The sequence below is a fragment of the Salvelinus alpinus genome, chromosome 20 (assembly GCF_045679555.1).
Source record: "Salvelinus alpinus chromosome 20, SLU_Salpinus.1, whole genome shotgun sequence".
Classification (NCBI taxonomy): Eukaryota; Metazoa; Chordata; class Actinopteri; order Salmoniformes; family Salmonidae; genus Salvelinus; species Salvelinus alpinus.
Genome location: NC_092105.1, coordinates 39246438 through 39271536, shown reverse-complemented (window position 1 = coordinate 39271536; position 25099 = coordinate 39246438). Strand labels below are relative to the sequence as shown.

The window sequence follows — 25099 nt, the reverse complement described above, 5'->3', positions numbered from 1 at the left end:
TGTACAGTGTACCCCCACTATTAATTTTGCCGGGACGCCGTACCGAACTGTACAGCCTTACTTTCACCACTGCCTATGTCATAGGCTTTATATATCCCAAAAACAACAGTGAGATTTGCTCATATGATGATGAACTCACAGATGGGGTGAGCTTCAGTTCAGATCTCTCTCTGTCCCCCTGCTCAAAAAACTCACTGGTGACCAGTTCTGCCACCTAACAGGAGAACATCAGAACAACTATTAGCATGAGAGAATACAAGGATTTTTACAGGAATACAGTGAAATGCCAGGCCTGAGAGTATTCACAATATCCTAATATAAACTTTTCCGGTGTGCGTGAATGAAATAGCCTGTCCTTTTTACCTTGCGTGATATTTCCCAGGGTTTGGTGACGGCCCCCAAGTCACACGCTGTCATCAACATGGACCTGTGAAAGTTCAGTCAGACATTCGTAATCTCAGTTGAAACACACACAATGCCCTCAGAAAAACACCCAGTTTTCTACATCACAATGATGTACTTACCTACACATGTCTCTGTGGCCTTTCACGTTCCAGTTGTATTCGCCTTTGTTGACCAGCTCAAAAAATGTGTTCCTGTTCCTAAAAGTGAGGAATAATGAATTCTAGGCCATTTTGATCATTCTAGTGTGAGTGATATACAATCCACAAGGAGGCAGTACAGACTATAATATTTGTTATCTAACCAAGAGCTGTGAGCATGAGAATACAAACAATGCATTCTTACCTGTACGTCATGTTGGTATGTAAAAAAATAAATAAGATGAACTACGCTATAATATCGACAAAACAACTAAACTGACTGCACTACGCTTTATGCTTGCTGTATGAGACGATATCGTCAAATATGTTTATATCAAATCCCATCTGCCGGATACAATAAAGCACATACTCAAAGTATAGAGTGAGGTCTGTGGCCAGGATGGACTGTTTCAAAAGCTGCATGAGGTCACCGTATTCTCTGGACGACAGGTTGGAGAAGATGTTGTGTCCCTGCACACACAGAAGAAGAGGCTCACAAAACATTTCATGAATCACTGTCTAATTCAGCCTGAGTGCCGGTCTGTTTGTGCTATTATGCTCCCTGTAACTCCCTGTCACTCTTGGCTCAACAATGACAGCATATATGTTGGCAAGAGCACAAACAGATCTGGTACCAGGCTTTGTTTACTTCATCAACGTGAACACAATATTTTATATGGATTTCTTTAACCCGGTACAGGTGAATAAATGACCTAAACAGTGTTTTGTGGCGAAATCTAGTCCAATCTGTACATGAGCAAAATAAAGGTGTCATGATCTGACTAGCAGCTCCAGCATGACTTTGTGGCTGTCAGCACATTCAGTCTGTGACTTGAGAGGGACTCCTCAAGTGTCACATCTTTATGTGTAGTGGTGATAAAGGGGATGGTGTGAGCGTGACACTCACTGTGTGTGTCTGTGTCTGTGTGTCTGTGTGTCCGTGTCTGTGTGTGTGTGTGTGTGTGTCTGGAGTCAAAGGCAAATCTGCCAGAGGCAGGAAGACGAACCATCAGGGATCAGAGGGAAAGCTCTTAAGAAGTAAGTGCCACTTCTCACTCTCTCTCCTTTTCATATCATTCCAACAGATCTCTCTTCATCATATATATAATATATCCCAGTCCCACTTAGAGTGCCCTTCACCAGGGGAATGCCCAAGAAGAGAGATATGGGGAAGGAGAGAGGGGCTTCTTGAACAGGGTGACCCCTGATTCTCTCTGTTCACGCTCGAGCTGAGACTGAGGTTTTCTCCAGCACTGCAAGACCAGCCTCGATCCTCAGTTCATTGGTTCCCATGAAATATTGAATACCTTAACGTCAGAGACATTGAGTTTTTTTTCTTCTTCACTCTATCTTAATGAGAGGAAAAGAGAGAGAGAGAGAGAAAGACTGATAGCGGAGAGAGTGGCGTTCGTTCGTCGAGACGTTCCGTTTTAATTAATGGTTCCTGCTGTTTGGTGGACTGAATCCGTGCGCTCGTTCTTTTCCCCTTCAATTAGACGCACTGCTCAATGATATGCTAATGACCATGGCAGTAATTCAGCCCCTGTGTCAACAGAAACCATTATGCTAGTCACAGCAAACATTTGTCAGCTTACTGTGTCGTCAGCGTCGTGATAACGAGTCTATTAGAGCCCTGCTGGCTAGCTCTTGTTTCAGCAGACACCATGAAAACACAGCTAATTACCACCTGTCTGTCTGACCACACAAAATCAGTCGCTTGCTTAAAACTTCTCTCTCAACCAATCATTGTTTTTGTAATGACATTGATTTTTTTGAGGGGGGGGCGGGGAGTAGCGTGATGTTTGTCTATTCTGATCGCTTCTCGCGCTGAGAACGTGGCTTTTTGTAATCCTGCACAAAATGATGTTTGTAGTCTGTCAGTAGTGACACAGTGATGTAGCTCACCTCACTCTGCAGGATCATTACGGCGTGGTTGAAGTGGTGATGCTCGAGAGTAGCTGAGGTTCCATACAACAGAGACAAGGCTGAACCTGTCCTGAGAAAGTCAAAGAGAGAAAGACAAAGCGAGAAAGGGGGATACATAGCGAGAGAAAGAGTTAAACAGGCAAAGCACAACAAAAACACTGGAAGAGAGAGGATCCTCCATTGAGACCTCTCTAAGTCTCTTCACTAAATCACTCCACAGTCCACTGTCAACATGTTCTCACAGCTCAATATTGCAGCTAATATCAGAGTCTGCGGAGGGAAAACCTTCAGTGTTCACCATCTGCAATCATTCTGGGCCAATGGGTCAAAATGACACATGGGCTCCTGATGGTGACTGCGGTGTGTGGGCAGATCCACTAGATTCAACAGTTGTTTTTCCTGCGGCTCTAATTGTGCTCTCCACCCCAGCCGCGTTTAAACTCTCTCTCCTCTCTCTCTCTCTCTCTCGCTCTCTCTCCCTCAAACAGACTCCTATGTACATCTTATGCAATTTGTTTCTCCACTCTAGTTGAGCTGGGCTGGATTATAACAGATTGTTGCAGGTGGGCTAGCAGAGCACAGAGTGTGTGTGTGTTAGTGATGGGTGGGTTGACTCATAGAGAGAAAACAATGCATAAAAGATCCATGAATGTATAATTATTGTGCAATTAATACTGATAGACTACATTGAGTTTTTTTCTTTCATTATTTTTATCTGGCGTTAGTGCGTAAGCCTAAGCTTTAAGGTCTAACTTGTACGCGAGCCAAATACACAACAATTACCAAATGCTTTTGGAAACTTGGGTAGAAAAGTTAACGCTGATCCACTGAGGCAAAAAGGTTGGAGATGAATTCAGTTTGAGAAAAGTTGTGAAATGGAGAGATGAAAATAAAGACAAGGGAGGGCCAGAACAGTAGCCTAATGTTTGAGAAAGATCTTATGTGTGATGATTGTGAGGCCCTGTACAAATTTGACAGTCACAAAACTGGGACTTCAAATATGGCACGTCAAGGGAACTGTACTGTCTATAACAGTGGAGGCTCCTCAGAGGAGGAAAGGGAGGACCATCCTCCTCAGTGAATTTCATAAACATTTTAATAGTGAAACGCTTAAAAAGTTAGATAATAACTATACAAAATATATTCACATCACCAAATAATTGATTAAAACACACTGTTCTGTAATGAAGATCTACAGTAGCCTCAACAGCACTCTGTAGGGTAGCACCACGGTGTAGCTGGAGGACAGCTAGCTTCTGTCCTCCTCTGGGTACATTGACTTCAATACAAAACCTATGAGGCTGATGGTTCTCACCCCCTTCCATAGACTTACACTGTAATTATGACAACTTCCAGGGGACATCCTCCAACCTATCAGAGCTCTTGCAGCATGAACTGAGATGTTGTCCATCCAATCAAAGGATCAGAGAATTAATCTAGTACTGAAATCATAAGCTACAGCTAGCTAGCACTGCAGTGCATAAAATGTGGAGAGATTTATTTTTCTTTTTTCACTTTCACTTACTGAGCTATCAAATGCAGCTAGCTAGTTTAGCTTACTCAAATACCCGGCTCAAACAGACGGATGCTATGCTAGCTAGCTGGCTATGACTATCCAACACTGGAACTCTTCCGTCAAGGTAATTTATTGCCACTGGAGCCCACCGGTATAACTGCTCAACTGCATACTGGCTGTATACTGTACTGCATGATTGAAGAAGGTTTACTAACGTGTTAGTTCTACTAGCTATGTTGACAATGACGCTACTTTAGCTAATATGGTGACAACGATGTAGGCTGTGTGTAAAGTTTTTTTTGCCTGGTCACAGACAGCTGCGTTGTGCACTGAAGTCCACAAGCGAGGGGAAAAGGTGAGAGGAGGAGAGCGCATAGATGAGAGAAGGAATACAACGTTTGCGTGTGATCAGGGATGTATTCATTCCACCAATTCTGTTGAAAAACGTTTCCTAAACGGAAGCAAACGGAACGAAACGGGGATAAGCATACCTGACTTTGTCCAATATAAACTCTTGTTTGCAACTGTTGGACTAATGATTACACCCTAGATCAGCTAGATGCAGGCAAGAGTGTGCAACAGCACCGACCGCCAATGGTCTACAACCTCTCACATAGCCTAACATAATATAAACTCCTGCTGAATTAAGCAGTTTTTACATTAAAATTATACACCAAATGTACATTTTTACTAGGGAACAGGAGTGGAGAAATGTGATTTCTTTCTTTCAGCATCTTGAGATAATGAATACGTGGTTAGGGACCATCTGTAAATGTGCCATCTTTATCAGCGTCATAAAAGCTGATAGTATTTCCACCACATAAAATATGCATCCAAGCCGAACTGAAATCGTATCAGAAACATGTTGGGCTGTTTTCACAGCTTGTAATTCCCTTAAAACAGGTCAAACTGATGTCATTTGGAAATGTAGTCTTCTTCTAGGGCAACAAGTAATGACAGAAGAGATGTATCTAATTATAGACAAGTTGACAACCAAATGTCAGAAATTCTAAGCAGAAATATAGGGCGATGTAAATTAATCTTTAAAAAAGAAATCCTAAAGCCCCCGTAGCAAAATAATTCTGGCATCTCTGACTGAGCATTTTCTATTTTTGCGGGTTAGGGTTGGGTGCGGCCTCAGATTTTCACTTGATCATATATAGCTTGTCGGTTGCGGATAGATTATTAGCAATTACGGGCGGGGTGCGGGTGAATAAACAACTGACCCACGCATCACTAGAGTGCTTGTGCATGTGTGCCTGCAAGCGTGCGTGTGTCTACAGACAGGGTCACCCACTTGGCCTGGAAGGCGTTGTTGGTTCCTCTGTGGTCCAGGTCGTGACAGACACAGCCCACTATAAGAGCCAGGATCTCAATCTCCGTCAGGGTCTCTTGGAAGCCTGCCGTCTATAGGGACACAGCAGGGACAGGATGTCACCCAGGGGCCACACACACAAGTAAACATAAACCCACACACACACAAACATAAACTAAAACACACACAACATGTGTAAATTGGAGTTAGGTCGCTATGGGGTTAACAGTTAGTAGTAGTGTACTGTAGGTCTGAGTTATTTATTAAAACACAGCACTCCTGGGCTCTAAACGGCTTACACACAACTATTTAATCTCTCTCTTGGCACAATCAATTCAGATGGGACATGCATAATGCTGTGCTTGATTACATAAAAAAGATTGAGAAGGAGCGGAGAACAATGGACAGAAGATGAAGCAGTTGGTGCACATTAGTCAGTGTCCACATGTGTTGGGGCAGGTGTGGTGTATTTGAACGGTCTCCGTTTAGGCTAATGATAGGCTAATGCTAGACTCCCTGTGCGTTCTCCATATTCACCGTTAGTATGGCGAACATGCACTGGCAGACGTTGAAGGCGTGCCTCCAGTTGTGGTACAGCACCATGCGGTAGTTCTTCCTGACCGTCAGCAGCCATCTGCACAGAGTCTGTAGAGAGTCAGGGGCACAAGAGGAATGGACAGAACAGGGTCCGTCAGCAGACAGTAGGCTGGTGCATCAGCTCTCACACTCAGGCCGGGATTCAATCCGATCGCCCTTTGTCTGCAATGTACGTTTTAAATACATCATTTACGCTGCATATGTAGGCTCAATCGGAAATGTCTTTAATGGCGCATTGTACAAATCTGCAATCCTATTGAATCGCGGCCTCAATCTAACCTGCCATAGCAGTGTTTCCACTGCTGTTGTTAACAAACACACACTTCCTATTGTGAAGCTACAGGTAACTGCCAAAATAATGGAAACACTTGAGTAAATGAGGGATACAAAGTGTATTGAAAGCAGGTGCTTCCACACATCCCATCATGCTTAGGGTCATGTATAAAATGCTGGGCACGCTATTATTTTGGCTACCATGGCTATGCCCCCATAGGATGACAATGCCCCCATCCACAGGGCACTAATGGTCACTAAATGGTTTGATGAGCATGAAAACAATGTAAACCATATGCTATGGCCGTCTCAGTCACCAGATCTCAACCCAATTGAACAGATTCTGGGGCGGCGAGACAGTGTTTTCCACCACCATCAACAAAACACCAAATTATGGAATTTCTCGTGGAAGAATGGTGTCGCATTCCTCCAATAGAGTTCCAGACACTTGTAGCATCTATTCTAAGCTGCATTTATTTCCTTTATTTTGTCAGTTACCTGTGTGTGGCAGCAGTAGCAGTAGTAGTAGTAGTAGTAGTAGGAGTAGTAGGTCTTTCCTGTTGAAAACCATTCAGTAATTGTATTTTACCATGTGGAAAAAGCTACTGTGTAAATACCACACTGCATATTTGATTGAATAGCGGTCTCTGTCAGAGCATTGGGTCAGAGCCGCTCTCACCTCGTAGTCGATCTTGAACTTCTGCACCATGCCCAGCTCCATAAACATCCTGAGGGCTGCGGTTATCATGGCGTCTACATCCAGAGAGAAATCATCAAAGGAAAGCTTATCGATGCCAAAATCGCAAACAAGGGGGATGTTAGCAGCCTGGGTTATGGAAAGAAGAGAGAGAGAGGTCATTTTGAGACACTGAAAATTCAACACATGGAGAGTTGCTAATGAAGACTCCGAGAGCTCGTGTTTAGAAAGGGTTGAAAATTAATGAGAAAGTATCACCAGTGGAATTCATTGTTGTTAACTTCCTGTGAGCTCATTAACAAATCGTGGTAGTATTCTATATTTAACCTATAATACTAACACAGAAACACCACTAAACCAATTTAATTATCCCAAGACTTCAACCCACAGAGAGCTCTCTAATGAAAATCAAAGCATAATTGTTCAGAAAGACTGAGAATTTAAGTTGTTGTCTTATTGGATTACATGTGCCATTGGTTTTTCTTTCTAAGGGGGATAAGGTAACATCTCAGAATATGAAGGTTTTGCTGTTCTCCTTCCCCAATCCCTGTGATGTACCATCCAGCCTCACTTCCACCAAGAGAACACAGCAGAGCAGAGCAGCCAGGAAAGCCCACCTTTTCTAGGAACCGTTTGTCTTTCAGGTCAGCAGGTGCGTCGGGCTAATTCAACGCCTTAGGTTATGAATTGTAGCCAAGTTTTTTTTTGCCGGTGACATTTACAATTCTCCGGAATCTGGGGTAGAGTGTGTTTACTGAGGTTCTGTATGTAGGCCAGTTATGAAACGGATAAAGGCAGGGTGGGTGCTGCTGAGCACTGTGCTGTGCCTGCATGTGGTGAGGGGGAGATCTGACAGATGTCACATTGCATGGCTGATTCTCAGTGCTAATGGCCACCGGGACAAGCCCCATATCAAAGAGCAAGAAAGACATTTAACACATCACACATCACACAGTTCTGAGAATGTTTTTTTTTCTCGGATTGGTTCCAGAGGCACGCTCTATTACTCTCTAAATAATGCAATGAAAGTGATTGGCTATTGATTTACTTATTCATTCCAAATACCACAATTAGTTGTTTTCATGTGGGACTTGAAGGAGTACTGCCCCGACCTGTGTATACAGTACGCTGCCTTGCACCACACTGCAGTCCAGGGAAGCAATTGGAAAATGAGGTCTGTGAAGCAAAGCCATCAATCTATTCCTATCATGTAGTACCATTAATGATTTCTCATTTTACATTGGAAGGTAATGCGTGACAAAGCTTCATTCCGAAAGTTATCTCTTAATTGAAAAAAACATATTACTCTGGGCGGTGAACTACAAATGGGGTTTTCCTCACAGTTCACGTTCTTTTGTTCAGTATATATAATATTATTATTATTCTGCAAAATATGTGTATTTAGCATCAGTATAAGCCAGAAATGAAGAATGTTTGTTTGCTTTACTTAAGCTTTAATAGATAATGCATCACAAACATCTCAACCAGTCGGTTGAGTTGCCCAATTATAGTAAAATAATTCAAGTAATAACAACACACGTAGTTCTTTTGTATTATAACTGTATTATAGCTCCCGTACCATTGTTGTGAATGATATATATATATATTCATGTCAAAGTCATCAGTCAACTCCATTACACTCAAAAGTTACTTCAACTTCAACCAGTGAATGCTAGCGATGACTAACACACACACACACACACACACACACACACACACACACACACACACACACACACACACACACACACACACACACACACACACACACACACACACACACACACACACACACACACACACACACACTTTCTCTTTCATATAAGAATAAGACCTAATACCTTGAATTTGTCGACCTCAGTCTTGGAACAGGTTGCATGGTATGACAGAACCTGCAAAAGAATACAGAACACATTGGTGAAAAAAGTACCCAATTGTCATACTTGAGTAAAAGTAAAGATACCTCTATAGAAAATGACTCAAGTAAAAGTGAAAGTCACCTAGTAAAATATTAATTATGTAAAAGTCTAAAAGTATTTATTTTTAGTATCAAAAGTCAATGTAATTGCTAAAATATACTGTACTTAAGTATCAAAAGTAAAAGTATTAATCATTTATAATTACTTAAATTAAGCAAACCAGACAGCACAATTTTCTTATTTGTATTTATTTATTGATAGCCAGAGGGACACTCCAACACTCAGACATAATTACGAACGAAGCATTTGTGTTTAGTGAGTCCGCCAGATCAGAGGCAGTAGGGATGCCCAGGGATGTTCTCTTGATACGTGCATGAATTGGACCACTTTCCTGTCCTGCTAAGCATTCAAAATGTAAGTACTTTTGGGTGTCAGGGAAAATGTATTGAGTAAAAAGTACATTATTTTCTTTAGGATTGTAGGAAAGTAAAAGTTGTCAAAAATATAAATAGTAAAGTACAGATGCCACAAAAAAACTTAGGTAGTACTTTAAAGTATTTTTAACTAAGTACTTTACACCACTGGAAGCACATACAGTATATTTTACACTGGCTATAGATATCAAGTCATGCTCACTACACTTAGGACAGTCATAGTCAGTAATACTTAATAGGTCTTAAAAGGACTTTAACAAAGGTTATTTATGGAGCCCTTTTGCTAAGCTATGCCTGTGGACCAAATAAGAAAAACCTTTGGTGGCAATGACTGACCACCTCAATCTGCTCTAAAGGTTATGTGAGGGAAAATGTTATTGTCTGATGAGCTAAGCCTTGAATTGTAAACAGCATCTCCTCTCTCTCCATCTTGGTTTGTGCAGGTGACTGTGACCTCCTCCTCAGACCAATTGGCAGCACGCCCAGAACACTGTTCTGGGAACCAAAAGGAGTATCTCAGTTTCAAGGTCCCAGCATTTAGAGAAGAAGCCTTGTGAGGTGTCAATCAGTCACGTGCAGGAACCAACGTTAATGATGAATAATGAATAATGTAAATCATGCTTATATGACTTGTTTGTGTAGCAGTAGAAGAGGACTGAAAGGGAATGGCCTCTTCAGAGTTTTGATCATGCTTGGATTGAGTTTGTGAACCTCTCCGGCCGTGATACTAAAGATTGGTTCATTTACATTGAGTTTGAGTCCTTATTGGGGAATTTCCACAACAGTTACTATAAGCTTCCCACCGTGGATCTATGTGCCTGCGTGCACGTGGGTGGAGATTTTTGGAGTAGCGGACACCTTTTGGTAACATGAATTCCAGAGTAGGAATTCCCTAACAGAAATATGCAAATACATGCTAGAACGCACCAGTAGGATCTCGCTAGCTCGTGCTTGGCTCTGCCCACCTCCTTGCTTGTTCTGCCCACTATGATTAATGTGTTCCCATTGGAAACAACAGGCTGTGGTCAATCTTGGGTTAGTTATTAAAAATATTAGATAGTAGCTAGCTGTCAGCCTGGCTAGTGGGCTTTAGCCTGTTAGCCAGCCTTTTTAGCTTTCGACATCTCCATGTGAAATAATCAAATGTACTGTATGATTAAAAAAATATGCCTTCATGTTTTGGTCAGGGAGAAAAAATGCACATGGCTAGCTAGTTGGCTCCAGCAGGTGCTACCATTTCACATAGCCTATAGATCAGATCAGGAACCAAGTGACAACACTGCCCCCACGACTGTCTCGGTTTTCAGCTATTACAAGGAGCCGCCCCTTGTGTGACGACATTGCAACACTCTGTCTTGTGTCTGCATAGCGCTTGTAGTGAGCTTTAACGGACAGTTCTACACTTACATGTTGCACCACCGCTACATGCAATATTTTAACGCAAACACTGCAGAAGAAGTTGATCTTTCGTCTGGGTGAGGCTACAATACATAGAGTTTCCCGGGAAAGCTGTGAAGCACAGGGGAAGCTGTGAAGTGAGCTGTAGCCTATTGCGTGATTCTGTTTATGAGTCTGTTATTAAATCATGCCAAACAATGTTTACTGCTTTTCATTAAATTATGAATGGCTATAAATATTATATAGCCTATAAGGTACATTCGTTCATATGGGCAGGCACTGCATGTTTATGCTATTCATTAAATCACACATGGCTACCAATATTGTATATACATTCATTCATATGGGCATAATATTATATATATAGCCTACAGAAATTGGTTCAGGTATGGCCTACAATTAATTTGTTCCTATGGGCAGAATATTGTAGGCTAGGCCTATATACATTAGTTCATATGGGCAGAATATTGTAGGCTAGGCCTATATACATTAGTTCATATTGGCAGAATATTGTATATAAATTCATTCATATAGTTCTATAAAGGCTGAAGGCCTGTATCTAGTTTCTACAATGTATTTTTGTTTCAAAGAATGGATTTAGTTTTATCTTGTTTTTGCACCATCCATTAGCACCAACCATTCACTATAAAACATTTAGTTATCAACAAAAAAGGCTTAGCAAAATACAAAAAATTATAGTGCAAAAACAAGTAGGCCTAAAACATTTATTTCAAGTAACCCAAAAATAAGAGTAGGTTACATAACAATGCTCTTCCGTAAAAACAAGTTCATGAACAAATCGTCCAAGAGTGTGCTTTGTGTTCTGGTCTGATAAGGATTTTGGAGTTGTTGAAAGGGTTGAAATTGATAAGTGTCACGAACAAGTGTCCAAGTAGGCTAGGTCCTATTTTTTCTCTTCGGGGAAGACTCCAGCTATTGAGTCGTATACTCCTCAACCAGTGACTTCAGATACTTCTATTGCTTGCGGTAGTGGGGTCTTTGCCATGGCGGTGGAACACCAGTAAGTTGCTGCTTCATTCTCATTTCACCTCTTTGCTGCTGTCGTTGCAATGCCTCTATGTGCCAAGATTTGCCTACATTTTACGATGCCAGCCCTCCACTCTGTTGTTGGTCTCCACCAAGTCTTGCAGGACAGCATCATAGCACTTCCATAATTCTGAAAAAAAAAGAAAAGATAGGAGAAGATTAGCAACCATGTTATTGGCCTTGGGCATGCTGTAATCATAAGAAGAAGACTGCCATTATTATGCTAAACAACAAACAAGACATACCTATGGGAAACATTGTCTTTCTTGTGTTCTTCAGATAACTTGGAGATAACCCCATTAGTGAGGGTTATGCGACCTCAGCATTCAAAAAACATCATATTCAGTGCACTTCCAGGAAGACTTATTTTGCAGTCTGTCGTTCCCGCCTGTAGGTGTATCCATGCGGCAGAATATTTTTTCCACACACAGAAAGGATAAATTCAGGTCCCATTTCCTGTTCTGACCTCCAATAAGAATAGTGAATGCTGAGGGTAGCAGTGCAAGATCTATTTAAGCAGAATATTTGGATTATTAGCATATGAATGACTTGTAATTCGATTGCTGGACTATCGAAGTCATCCATCCAACCCATTTATTCAGACCCCCCCACAGTAAATTGTGATCTGCCCCTAAAGCTCTGAACCCTTCATGCTGAGGAATGCTGGGGGAACCGAGATGTCAGCCCCGATGTCATTCCCTTTGCTTCCTCCATCTCCTAGGAGAAATACCTTGCGCAGCAGCCTTGCAGTTCCTTATTTGATCAAGAGAGCTCATGTTTATTCATTGCTGCCAAAGGCAATGCATCTCCACGCTCGTATTTTCCCTATAGCCATTCCTTCCTATGCCGCTCTTCACTATGCTCTATCCCAGGCTTCCTTCCTGCCGCCCTGTCCCCAACAACGAGGCAACCTGCACAGCCCACTTGAGAGCACTGTCCTCTCTCTCACAAAAAGCATAGAAGAAGCTGATCAGTCTTGCATGCCTTATTATTGATCAGATAAGGGATTGCTTTTCACAATCTCTCTTTAAAAATGTATATGGCCCTTTGTGGAGTGCAGACTACAAACAGGGATCCATTGATGCTCACTGATGTAGAAATATGATGTAGAACTATGACACTAAAAGCTCCTGAGTGGTGCAGCGGTCTAAGGCACTGCATCGCAGTGCTAGAGGCGTCTCTATAGTCCCTGGTTCGATCCCGGCTGTATCACAACCGGCCGTGATCGGGAGTCCCATAGGGTGGTGCACAATTGGCCCAGCGTCGTCCGGGTTAGGTGAGGGTTTGGCCGGGATAGGCTGTCATTGTAAAATAAGAATTTGTTCTTATTAACTGACTTGCCTAGTTAAATAAAGGTTCAAATAAATTAAATAAAAGGAGGCACTGAGTCCACTATAACAGAAGAGAGAAAAGGAGAATGTGAGAGAGGAAACCAGGAAAGAGGAGAAGAGAAAAAGAGAATGTGAGAGAGGAAACCAGGAAAGAGGAGAAGAGAAAAAGAGAATGTGAGAGAGGAAACCAGGAAAGAGAAGAAGGGAAGAGAAGAGAAAAGGAGAGTGGGAGAGAGGAAACCAGGACAGAGAGGAAAGAGAAGAAGGGAAGAGAAGAGAAAAGGAGAGTGGGAGAGAGGAAACCAGGACAGAGAGGAAAGAGAAGAAGGGAAGAGAAGAGAAGAGAAAAGGAGAGTGGGAGAGAGGAAACCAGGACAGAGAGGAAAGAGAAGAAGGGAAGAGAAGAGAAAAGGAGAGTGGGAGAGAGGAAACCAGGACAGAGAGGAAAGAGAAGAAGGGAAGAGAAAAGGAGAGTGGGAGAGAGGAAACCAGGACAGAGAGGAAAGAGAAGAAGGGAAGAGAAAAGGAGAGTGGGAGAGAGGAAACCAGGACAGAGAGGAAAGAGAAGAAAGGAAGAGAAAAGGAGAGTGGGAGAGAGGAAACCAGGACAGACAGGAAAGAGAAGAAGGGAAGAGAAGAGAAAATGAGAGTGGCACAGTAGCCAGCATGGGAGAGCTTTCCTGATGGTGTCAGTGGACTGTCTGAGTCAGACGCCACAGTGGAGTCACCAGAGCCCTGCAGTACAGTCCATTGTAGTAGGCCAACTGCCCAACCAAATGTGTTGCCACACTAAAACAACAGCACAGTATCCCAATATCCATACTGGACATCTACTACTGGAACCAAATTGGATAGACTAAACGCAGACCAAATTCCATTCAAATATCAATCCTGCTGTAATTTTGGTCACTATACACAATAAAATAGGATTTGATGAGAAACCATTCAGGATACCACTGCCACAATATATTTTGTTTAAAGAGCAACTGAACGCAAAAAACAACTGAAAACAGCCTATGTTGTAAGGACAGACGCTGGGAGACGAGAAGCAAGTACAGGAAGTGAACATTTAATCAATAACAGACAAGAAACAAAACACGGACAGCGTCTGGACAGGGGAAACATAACGACATTAATGCTGACACGGGATGACTCTGAGGAACAGACAGATATAGAGGGGGAAATCAACAAAGTGATGGAGTCCAGGTGAGTCCAATGAAGTGCTGATGCGCGTAACGATGGTGACAGGTGTACGTAATGATGGGCAGCCCAGGCGTGACATTACCCCGCCCCCTAGGGGCGCCACCTGGGCATCCCACCTGGGCGAGCCTGATGGGCCGGCCGAGGCATGGGAGCCCGACGAGCCGGCCGAGGCGTTGGAGCCCGACGAGCCGGCTGAGGCATGACGTGAGATGGGAGCCTGCCGAGCCCGCTGAGGCGTGGGAGCCTGCCGAGTCGGTTGAGGCGTGGGAGCCTGCCGAGCCGGCTGAGGCGTGGGAGCCTGACGAGCCGGCTGAAGCATGACGTGGGATGGGAGCCTGCCGAGCCAACCAAGACAAGAAAACCTCTCGAGCGAGCTAAGGCATGGAAGCCCAACGAGTCAGCTGTGGCATCCCCGGTTCCTTCGGCAGCCGCACCCAACATCACCAACCAAAACAAAAAACAAAAAAACTCCCAACATTGGTGTCAGCATTCTGTAAGGACAGACACTGGGAGACGAGAAGCAAGTACAGGGAGTGAACATTTAATAAATAACGGACAAGAAAAAAAACACAGACAGTGTCTGGACAGGGGAAACAAAGCGACATTAATGCTGACACATGGATCAAACTGAAGAACAGACAGATATAGAGGGGGCAATCAAGAAAGTGAAGGGGTCCAGGTGAATCCAATGACGCGCTAATGCGCGTAATGATGGTGACAGGTGTGCGTAATGAAGAGCAGCCTGGCACCCTCGAGTGCCAGAGAGGAGGAGTGGGAGCAGGCGTGACATACACTACCGTTCCAAAGTTTGGGGTCACTTAGAAATGTTTTTGAAAGAAGCACATTTTTTGTCCATTAAAATAACATCAAATTGATCAGAAATACAGTGTAGACATTGTTAATGGTGGAAATGACTATTGTAGCTGGAAATGGCTGTTTTTTATGGAATATCTACATAGGCGTACAGAGGCCCATTATGAGCAACCATCACTCCTGTGTTCCAATGGCAAATTGTGTTAGCTAATCCAAGTTTATCATTTTAAAAGGCAAAATTATTAGAAAACCCTTTTGCAATTATGTTAGCACAGCTAAAAACTGTTGTCCTGATTAAAGAAGCAATACAACTGGCCTTCTTTAGACTAGATGAGTATCTGGAGCATCAGCATTTGTGGGTTCGATCACAGGCACGAAATGGCCAGAAACAAAGACCTTTCTTCTGAAACTCATCAGTCTATTCTTGTTCTGAGAAATGAAGGCTATTCCATGCGAGAATTTTTTTCTGATTTAGCTAAACTAGTCTGCCTGCCTAATGTGCCTGCTAGCTACTACTAGCTAGCTTCATTGACAAACACAGAGATGGAAATTAGCTAGCTAGCTATTGATTTTCGGGACTGATAAACAGTGTAGCTTGTGCTTTATTTAAAATAGTTTGACAGATTGCTGCTGATGAAGTTGTAGACATGTTCTCAGAAATCAGTCCTGAGCGCAACCAGCAGCAGCTGGCTCGATTTACTTTCTAAAGCGCACTGACTAGTTTTTCATGCAAATGTTTTAACTTGAGTAATACTGCACCAAACACCTTAACTAGATGTACAATTGGGTGACTAAGACCTCCTCTGCAAAAACCTCAAAATTAATTACAGATTTTTTGATTTATCTTAAATTAGTTCTGACTATTTTGAGGAAGTGGTGGTGGCTGTGTGGTTGCTAGAATGACAAACAACAGTAACTTCCAGGGTACGATAAGCGAATATAACACAGGCACATCAAACCACACCCCCAAGATCCAAATTGTATTTTTCTTAAGGAGCAGCAGAAAAACACATGCAGAATTGGTGCGTTCAGCCCCCCTTTAAGTGCTATAAAAAGGAATGAACATTGGTGCTTACATCGAGAGCCACGGACTGTTTGGCCCAGGACTTCTTCACCTGGTCGTACATGATGGTGTTGTTGATGCCAAGGCCACAGAAGATCACAAAGGCCTGAAACACACCACACTGCTGTTACACTCTCAAGGTCACGGCACACCGAAACAGGGAGACATGTTTGACGTCATAACACACAAAAAACTTGTTCACACACACACACGCACACACATGCAGCACCTACGCACACCACGCAAAACAAAAGTCCTACCTCGAACAGTCTCTGGTCTGCATCATCAAACTGGTTACCATCCAGCCTGTTGAGCACCTGAGCCACACCTGCAACAACAGACATCAGGATCACTGACACTACCACAGACGCAGACCAGGCTAAAGCCCTCCTCTTTCTGAGACAACGGCCATTCCTGAGAGCCATAATTTTATCTGACACTAGTTCATTAGGGCTGGGCTACCATTGACTGGGCTGTCGTACACACACTAGTTCCGCTCCCACAACCCCAATTAGCAGGAGGAAATCACACCCACACATTCATTAAAGTCATTGATAAAACAAGGCATTTTCTGCTATCACTTTTCAGTGCAATATGCAATGCTTCTACACTGTTATAGACGCATGTCGCTGTATTTCCTAGAAGAAGGAGTAAGAAACAGGAAACAGTAGTGTTGTTGACCTGAGTAATTAAAGTGTCTAAGCCTGTTGTAATGTAAGGTTGGAGGTCATGTCGATGGCAACAATAGAACACTGTGTATCCTTTGATCTTTTATTTCAAACACAAGTCCCCTGGTTTGGAGGCACGCCAGCAAGCAAAGACAGGCTGCTCTCCTCAGTTTATCTACTAATTAAAAAACCCAGGACTTTGCTGATAAGGCTAATTGTTAGTTGATAGAGAATCGTCTTCTATCACCCGAGAGAAATTATGCTAACAAGCAGATATTCAAGTTAGCATTGAGTCCCTGGAGAGGTCATTGTACGTTCTACAGTATGTCTCTATGGGTTGTACTGTAGGTTACTGGGGTGCTGTCAATATCACTGAAGATGGAATCATATTTTTACAACCTATATAGAAGAGCATTGAGATAACAGTGATGTAACAATCTAGCCCAAGGCTTTTTTCCTCTATACTGTTATATCATAACCTCGGTACGTGGCAGGAGGATATCTACCTTCTGAATAAACAGATCTTTGACTTGATCATTTCTCTGCTGCTGTTGTGCTTTATAATGGCTTTATAATGGCTTTCAGTCCAGATCCTGATAGTTTCCTCCCACACACACATTATTCTCTCTCCTGCTCACTCTCTCTCTTATCCCCCTCCCAACCTCCATGCACACACGCACGCACACGCACGCACACGCACGCACACACACACAATGCTTGCACGCACGCACGCACGCACACACCCACCCACCCACCCCTCTTCTCCTGCTCCCTCTCCTGCTCCCTCTTCCCCTCCCAACCTCCATGCACACACACACACACACACACACACACACACACACACACACACACACACACACACACACACACACACACACACACACACACACACACACACACACACACACACACACACACACACACACACACACACCCCTCTCTCCTGCTCCCTCTGTCTCTCATTCTTCCATCCCCCTCCCAACCTCCACAAGCCCACACACACGCATGTACACGCATGTACACGCATACACACACACACACAATGCTTGCACGCACACACACACACCCACAATGATCTGTGGTCGCGACTGACCGTCTGTAGCAGTGCTTTCCCTGGCAGCCATGCTGCTGATCACTTTGCACAGAAACAAAACTAATGACTTCCCAAGTCAGATCTCTGTGGGCCTGAGTCTAGCTGCTAGCATTGCCTCTCCTTGCAATATCCAGCACCAACACCAGACTGTAGATCAATGATGTATCAGAGTGTCAGAGTGGTGAGGACCTTGGGGTGGTTGAGGAGCACAGAGCACTGCATGGTGGAGCAGCCAGCACTATGGAGGGAACTCCACCTCTGTGAGAACTGACTGATATGAAGGCTTGGCTTTAATCAGGCTACACTGCTTTAAAAGGGAAATCTGGGAATCACAAAACCACAAAGCGTCACCTTTCCACTTTTTCGGTAAACAGCTGAGTGATGGGGCAGGAGAAATGTAACCACAGTCAAATTCATAAGATGGAGCTATGGATGCAAGGACTGATCATCCGTGGAATTAAAATGACAGTTTTAACCATGTTTTGAAGCTATACAGTGTTTGTTTGCAATTACAGTGTTCACAAGCAATGGAGTAAAACAAGCTTTGGGTTGCGATGGATTTAAACAGTTGAACTAAGGGTAATAGACATTAATGCATTATATTCTTCAAGAATCAATGGCTATATATCATTCATTTAAAAGTCCAGAAATTGATGTATCAATCCCAGATCGCCCCTTTAATTGAGCATCTAAATGCTACCTAGGAGAGCATTACAGGCAGAGTATCCTCTCTAGATTCTCCAAACAAGACACAGTGACATCTGAGGTTATCGGAGGTTTGGGACATCATGTACGTTGGTTTGTTGATGTTCCTCTCTCATGATTAAAATCACTTTAAGCTTGAATGCTGGATTATGTCTTAGTTTTGACATCTGTCAACATAGATTTATCAACGGACATGTAATGGCACAACTGACTATCAAAAGAAGTCAGTGAAAAAAGGACAATTTGAGAATTTACCAATGATTTGATGGTTGCTGTTCCAAATAGGTACACAAAGCACTGAACGAATGTGGAAGCCGGAGAACTGATCTGCCTAAACGAAAGAGAAAAGAGACTGGAGCTGAAACTGGGCTGTTATGATTTATTAGACATGTAAACTGTATCCTAAAGAGACATACAGTGCCTTCAGAAATATTCATACCCCTTAATCTACATTTTGTTTTGTTACAAAATTGATTATATATTTTTTAAACCTCACCCATCTACACACAATACCTCATCATGACAAAGTGAGAACATGTTTTTAGAAATGTTTGCAAATTTATTGAAAATAAAATACAGAATTATCTAATTTACATAAGTATTCACACCCCTGAGTCAATACATTGTAGAATCACCTTTGGCAGCGATTACAGCTGTGAGTCATTCTGGGTAAGTCTCTAAGAGCTTTCCACACCTGGATTGAGCAACATCTGCCCATTATTCTACTCAAAATTCTTGAAGCTCTGTCAAATTGGTTGTTGATCATTGCTAGACAACCATTTTCAGGTCTTGCCCTAGATATTCAAGCCGATTTAAGTCTAAACTGTAACTCGGCCACTCATGATCATTCACTGTCTTCTTGGTAAGCAACTCCAGTGTAGATTTGGCATTGTGTTTTAGGTTATTTTCCTGCTGAAAGGTGAATTAATCTCCCAGTGTCTGGTAGAAAACAGACTGAACCAGGTTTTCCTCTAGGTACTTTGTCTGTGCTTAGCGCCATTCCGTTTCTTTTTTTTTATACTGAAAAACTTCCCAGTCCTTAAAGATTACAAGCATAGCCATAACATGATGCAGCCATCACTATGCTTGAAAATATCGGGAGTGGTACTCAGCATTGTGTTGTAATGGATTTGCCACAAACATAACAATTTGTATTGAGGACAAAAAGTGAATTGCTATGCCACATGTTTTGCAGTATTACTTTAGTGCAAACAGAAAGCATGCTTTGGAATATTTGTATTCTGTACAGGCTTCCTTCTTTTCACTCTGTCAGTTAGGTTAGAATTGTGGAGTAACTACAATGTTGTTGATTCATCCTCAGTTATCTCCTATCACAGCCATTATACTCTGCAACTGTATTAAAGTCACCATCGGTCTCATGGTGAAATCCCTGAGTGGTTTTCTTCCTCTCCGGCAACTGAGTTAGGAAGGACGTCTTTATCTTTGTATTGACTGGGTGTATTGATACACCATCTTATTTTTGATCTACTGTTGATCTACTGTTTTGATCTACTGTTCTTTGCAAGGTATTGGAAAACATCCCTGGTGTTTGTGGTTGCATCTGTGTTTAAAATTCACTGCTCGACTGAGAGACCTTACCGATAATTGTATGTGTGGGGTAAAGAGATGAGGTAGTCATTCAAAAATTATGTTAAACACTATTATTGTACACAGAGTGAGTCCATGCAACTTATTATGTGAGTTGTTAAGCACAAAATTACTCCTAAACCTATTTAGGCTTGCCATACCAAAGGGCTTGAATACTTGACTCAAGATATTTCAGCTTTAAATGTTGTATTAATTTGTAAAAATTTTGAAAATCAGAATAACACTTTCACATTATGTGGTATTGTGTGTAGGCTGTAACACAACAAGTGGAGAAAGTCAAGGGGTGTGAATACTTTCTGAAGGCACTGTAGAGAATGTAATACATGCATTACTTCAGCAGTATTTCAACTCTGCACAGGTACAAGGTTCACTATGGATCGGATATAATAATTTTCAATACAATTACAAAAACATGGGCATCGTTGGTTGCATCAACCATTATTATCACGTGAAGATCAACAGTTGAGATCGGAACTCAAACATCAGATAGAAAAGCCTCGGAGCCATATCAAATGGATATTATCATATATAATTCATAATCATGTGACAGCATACCAATGATCAAAGCTGTAATATTGTTTGAGTCTTTTATGAGGCTAGCTTCTCCGATTTTAACCAATAAAAATAGCTGCTGAATGGTTTCGGTTATCATTCAAATACATACAGTAAATGTATATACTGTACAGTAAGCACCTAAACCCGGTATATACAGTGCCTTCGGAAAGTATTCAGACCCCTTCACTTATTCCACATTTTGTTACGTTACAGCCTTATTCTAAAATGGATTAAATGGAGAAAAAAATCCTCAGCAATCTACACACAAATACCCAATAATGATAAAGCAAAAACAGGTTAACATTTTTTTGGCACATTTATTAAATATAAAAAACAGAAATACCTTATTTACATAGGTATTCAGACCCTTTGCTATGAGACTATAAATTGAGCTCAGGTGCATCCTGTTTCCATTGATCATCCTTGAGATGTTTCTACAACTTGATTGGAGTCCACCTGTGGTAAATGAAATTGGAAAGGCCACACCTGTCTATATAAGGTCCCACAGTTGACAGTGCATGTCAGAGCAAAAACCATGGCATGAGGTAGAAGGAATTGTCCGTAGAGCAATCCGAGACAGGATTGTGTCGAGGCACAGATCTGGGGATGAGTACCAAAACATTTCTGCAGCATTGAAGGTCCCCAAAAACACAGTGGCCTCCATCATTCTTAAATGGAAGAAGTTTGGATTCACCAAGACCATTCCTAGAGCTGGCTGCCAGGCCAAACTTAGCAATCAGGGGAGAAGGGCCTTGGTGAGGGAGGTGACCAAGAACCCGATGGTCACTCTGACAGAGCTCTAGAGTTCGTCTGTGGAGATGGAAGAACCTTCCAGAAGGACAACCATCTCTGCAGCACTCCACCAGTCAGGCCTTTATGGTAGAGTGGCCAGACGAAAGCCACTCCTCAGTAAAAGGCACATGATAGCCCGCTTGGAGTTTGCCAAAAGGCACCTAAAGAACTCTCAGACCACAAGAAACAAGATTCTCTGGCCTGAATGCCAAGCGTGTCCCTGAGTGGCCCAGCCAGAGCCTGGACTTGAACTCGATTGAACATCTCTGGAGAGACCTGAAAATAGCTGTGCAGCAACGCTCCCGATCCAACCTGACAGAGCTTGAGAGGATCTGCAGAGAAGAATGGGAGAAACTCCCAAAATACAGGTGTTTCAAGCTTGTAGCGTCATACCTGAGAAGACTCAAGGCTGTAATCGCTGCCAAAGGTCCTTCAATAAAGCACTGAGTAAAGGGTCTGAATACTTATGTAAATGTGATATATATATATTTTTTTATATATATACATTTGCAAAACATTTCTACAAAACTATTTTTGCTTTGTCATTATGTTGTATTGTGTGTAGATTGATGAGGGGGAAAAAACAATTTAATTAATTTTAGAATAAGGCTGTAACCTAACAAAATGTGGAAAAAGTCAAAGGGTCTGAATACTTTCTGAAGGCACTGTATACAGTACAGTTTGAAGTCGGAAGTTTACATACACCTTAGGCAAATACATTTAAACTCAGTTTTCACAATTCCTGACATTTAATCCAAGTAAAAACTCCCTGTTTTAGGTCAGTTAGGATCACCACTTTATTTTAAGAATGTAAAATGTCAGAGTAATAGTAGAGAGAATGATTTATTTCAGCTTTTATTTCTTTCATCGCATTCCCAGTGTGTCAGAGGTTTACATACACTCGATTAGTATTTGGTAGCATTGCCTTTAAATTGTTTAACTTGGGTCAAACGTTCTGGGTAGCCTTCCACAAGCTTCCCACAATAGGTTGCGTGAATTTTGGCCCATTCCTCCTGACAGAGCTGGTGTAACTGAGTCAGGTTGGTAGGCCTCCTTGCTCGCACACGCTTTTTCAGTTCTGCCCACAAATTTTCTATAGGATTGAGGTCAGGGCTTTGCGATGGCCACTCCAATACCTTGACTTTGTTGTCCTTAAGCCATGACCCCAAACTTTGGAAGTATGCTTGGGGTCATTGTCCATTTGGAAGACCCATTTGCGACCAAGCTTTAACTTCCTAAATGATGTCTTGAGATCTTGCTTCAATATATCCACATAATTTTCCATCCACATGATGCCATCTATTTAGAAAGTTTTAAGTTCCATTAACATCTGCTAACCACTGAATTGGTCCACCCACACAGACAGTGTGGTGAAGAAGGCGCAGCAGCGCCTCTTCAACCTCAGGAGGCTGAAGAAATTCGGCTTGTCACCAAAAGCACTCACAAACTTTTACAGATGCACAATCGAGAGCATCCTGTCGGACTGTATCACCGACTGGTATGGCAATTGCTCCGCCCACAACCGTAAGGCTCTCCAGAGGGTAGTGAGGTCTGCACAACGCATCACTGGGGGAAAACTACCTGACCTCCAGGACACCTACACCACCCGATGTCACAGGAAGGCCATAAAGATCATCAAGCACAACAACCACCCGAGCCACTGCCTGTTCACCCCGCTATCATCCAGAAGGCGAGGTCAGTACAGGTGCATCAAAGCAGGGACCGAGAGACTGAAAAACAGCTTCTATCTCAAGGCCATCAGACTGTTAAACAGCCACCACTAACATTGAGTGGTTGCTGCCATACATGTAAAAAAATGTATCACTAGCCACTTTAAACAATGCCACTTAATATAATGTTTACATACCCTACATTACTCATCTCATATGTATATACTGTACTCAATACCATCTACTGCATCTTGCCTATGCCGTTCTGTACCATCACTCATTCATATATCTTTATGTACATATTCTTCATCCCTTTACACTTGTGTGTATAAGGTAGCTGTTGTGAAATTGTTAGGTTAGATTACTCGTTGGCTATTACTGCATTGTCGGAACTAGCACAAGCATTTCGCTACACTCGCATTAACATCTGCTAACCATGCGTATGTGACAAATAAAATTTGATTTGATTTGTGAAGTGCACCAGTCCCTCCTGCAGCAAAGCACCCCCACAACATGATGCTGCCACCACCGTGCTTCACGGTTGGGATGGTGTTCTTTGGCTTGCAAGCCTCCCTCTTTTTCCTCCAAACATAACGATGGTCATTATGGCCAAACAGTTCTATTTTTGTTTCATCAGACCAGAGGACATTTCTCCAAAAAGTACGATCTTTGTCCCCATGTGCAGTTGCAAACCGTAGTCTGGATTTTTTATTGCAGTTCTGGAGCAGTGGCTTCTTCCTTGCTGAGCGGCCTTTCAGGTTATGTCGATATAGGACTCGTTTTACTGTGGATATAGACACTTTTGTACCTTTCCTCCAGCATCTTCACAAGGTCCTTTGCTGCTGTTCTGGGATTGATTTGCACTTTTCGCACCAAAGTACGTTCATCTCTAGGAGACAGAACGCGTCTCCTTCCTGAGCGCTATGAAGGCTGCGTGGTCCCATGGTGTTTATACTTGCATACTATTGTTTATACAGATGAGCGTGGTACCTTCAGGTGTTTGGAAATTGCTCCCAATGATGAACCAGACTTGTGGAGGTCTACAATTGTTTTTCTGAGGTCTTGGCTGATTTATTTTTATTTTCCCATGATGTCAAGCAAAGAGGCACTGAGTTTGAAGGTAGGCCTTGAAATACATCCACAGGTACACCTCCAATTGACTCAAATTATGTCAATTAGCCTATCAGAAGCTTCTAAAGCCATGACATAATTTTCTGGAATGTTCCAAACTGTTTAAAGACACAGTCAACTTACATTTCTGACCCACTGGAATTGTGATACAGTGAAATAATCTGTCTGTAAACAATTGTTGGAAAAATTACTTGTGTCATACACAAAGTAGATGTCCTAACCGACTTGCCAAAACTATAGTTTGTTAACAAGAAATTTGTGGAGTGGTTGAAAAACGAGTTTTAATGACTCCAACCTAAGTCTATGTAAACTTCCGACTTCAACTGTATATTGTAATGTAGTTCCAGAGGAGATTATTTTACCTCTGCGTCAAACCGGGGATCCTGGTAGGCATCACTGATGTTGACGGGCAGACCAGTGGACGCTACCAACTCTGCTATACTGTTGTTGATGAGCCAATCAGAGTAGGAGGACTTCTCCATGCTGTCTTTAAAACTACAGGGACACCCGGACGTGGAGGGAAGAGAAGAGAGAAAGTTAAATATTTGGGTCGTTGTAATTATTGACATGCAGTGGAGAAGAGGAGGAGAAGGACCCTAGTCACATGCATGTTCACTGAGAGGACAAATCTTCCATTGTGGGTCGGATCATTTTGTTCAACCGTTTGTTTGGTTTGTTTGGTCTTTGATCATTAATAACCGTCATCATTATCATCTTAGAAAAGGGATTATTTTTCACATCTCAAACTCAGGCACATGCACGTCCGCTGTTGTTGTTTCCCGTTTTGATTTGTATTTAATGAA

The 25099-nt window shown here is 42.4% G+C and overlaps 1 protein-coding gene across 1 annotated transcript in view; it reads right to left on the bottom strand.

Annotated features, from left to right (window-relative positions):
- The window catches only part of pde11a (phosphodiesterase 11a), a 60318-nt gene that overhangs the window by 20271 nt on the left and 14948 nt on the right, over positions 1–25099 (bottom strand). Inside the window, exons 6-18 of the mRNA XM_071355688.1 lie at positions 24659–24791; positions 18796–18871; positions 16335–16402; positions 16088–16180; positions 8708–8758; positions 6849–6995; positions 5837–5944; positions 5282–5391; positions 2448–2538; positions 913–1013; positions 525–602; positions 364–427; positions 140–214 (exon numbers count right to left, since the gene is read on the bottom strand). Coding sequence (XP_071211789.1) covers positions 140–214; positions 364–427; positions 525–602; positions 913–1013; positions 2448–2538; positions 5282–5391; positions 5837–5944; positions 6849–6995; positions 8708–8758; positions 16088–16180; positions 16335–16402; positions 18796–18871; positions 24659–24791 — 1195 coding nt within the window. The remainder of the gene's footprint in view (positions 1–139; positions 215–363; positions 428–524; positions 603–912; positions 1014–2447; positions 2539–5281; positions 5392–5836; positions 5945–6848; positions 6996–8707; positions 8759–16087; positions 16181–16334; positions 16403–18795; positions 18872–24658; positions 24792–25099) is intronic.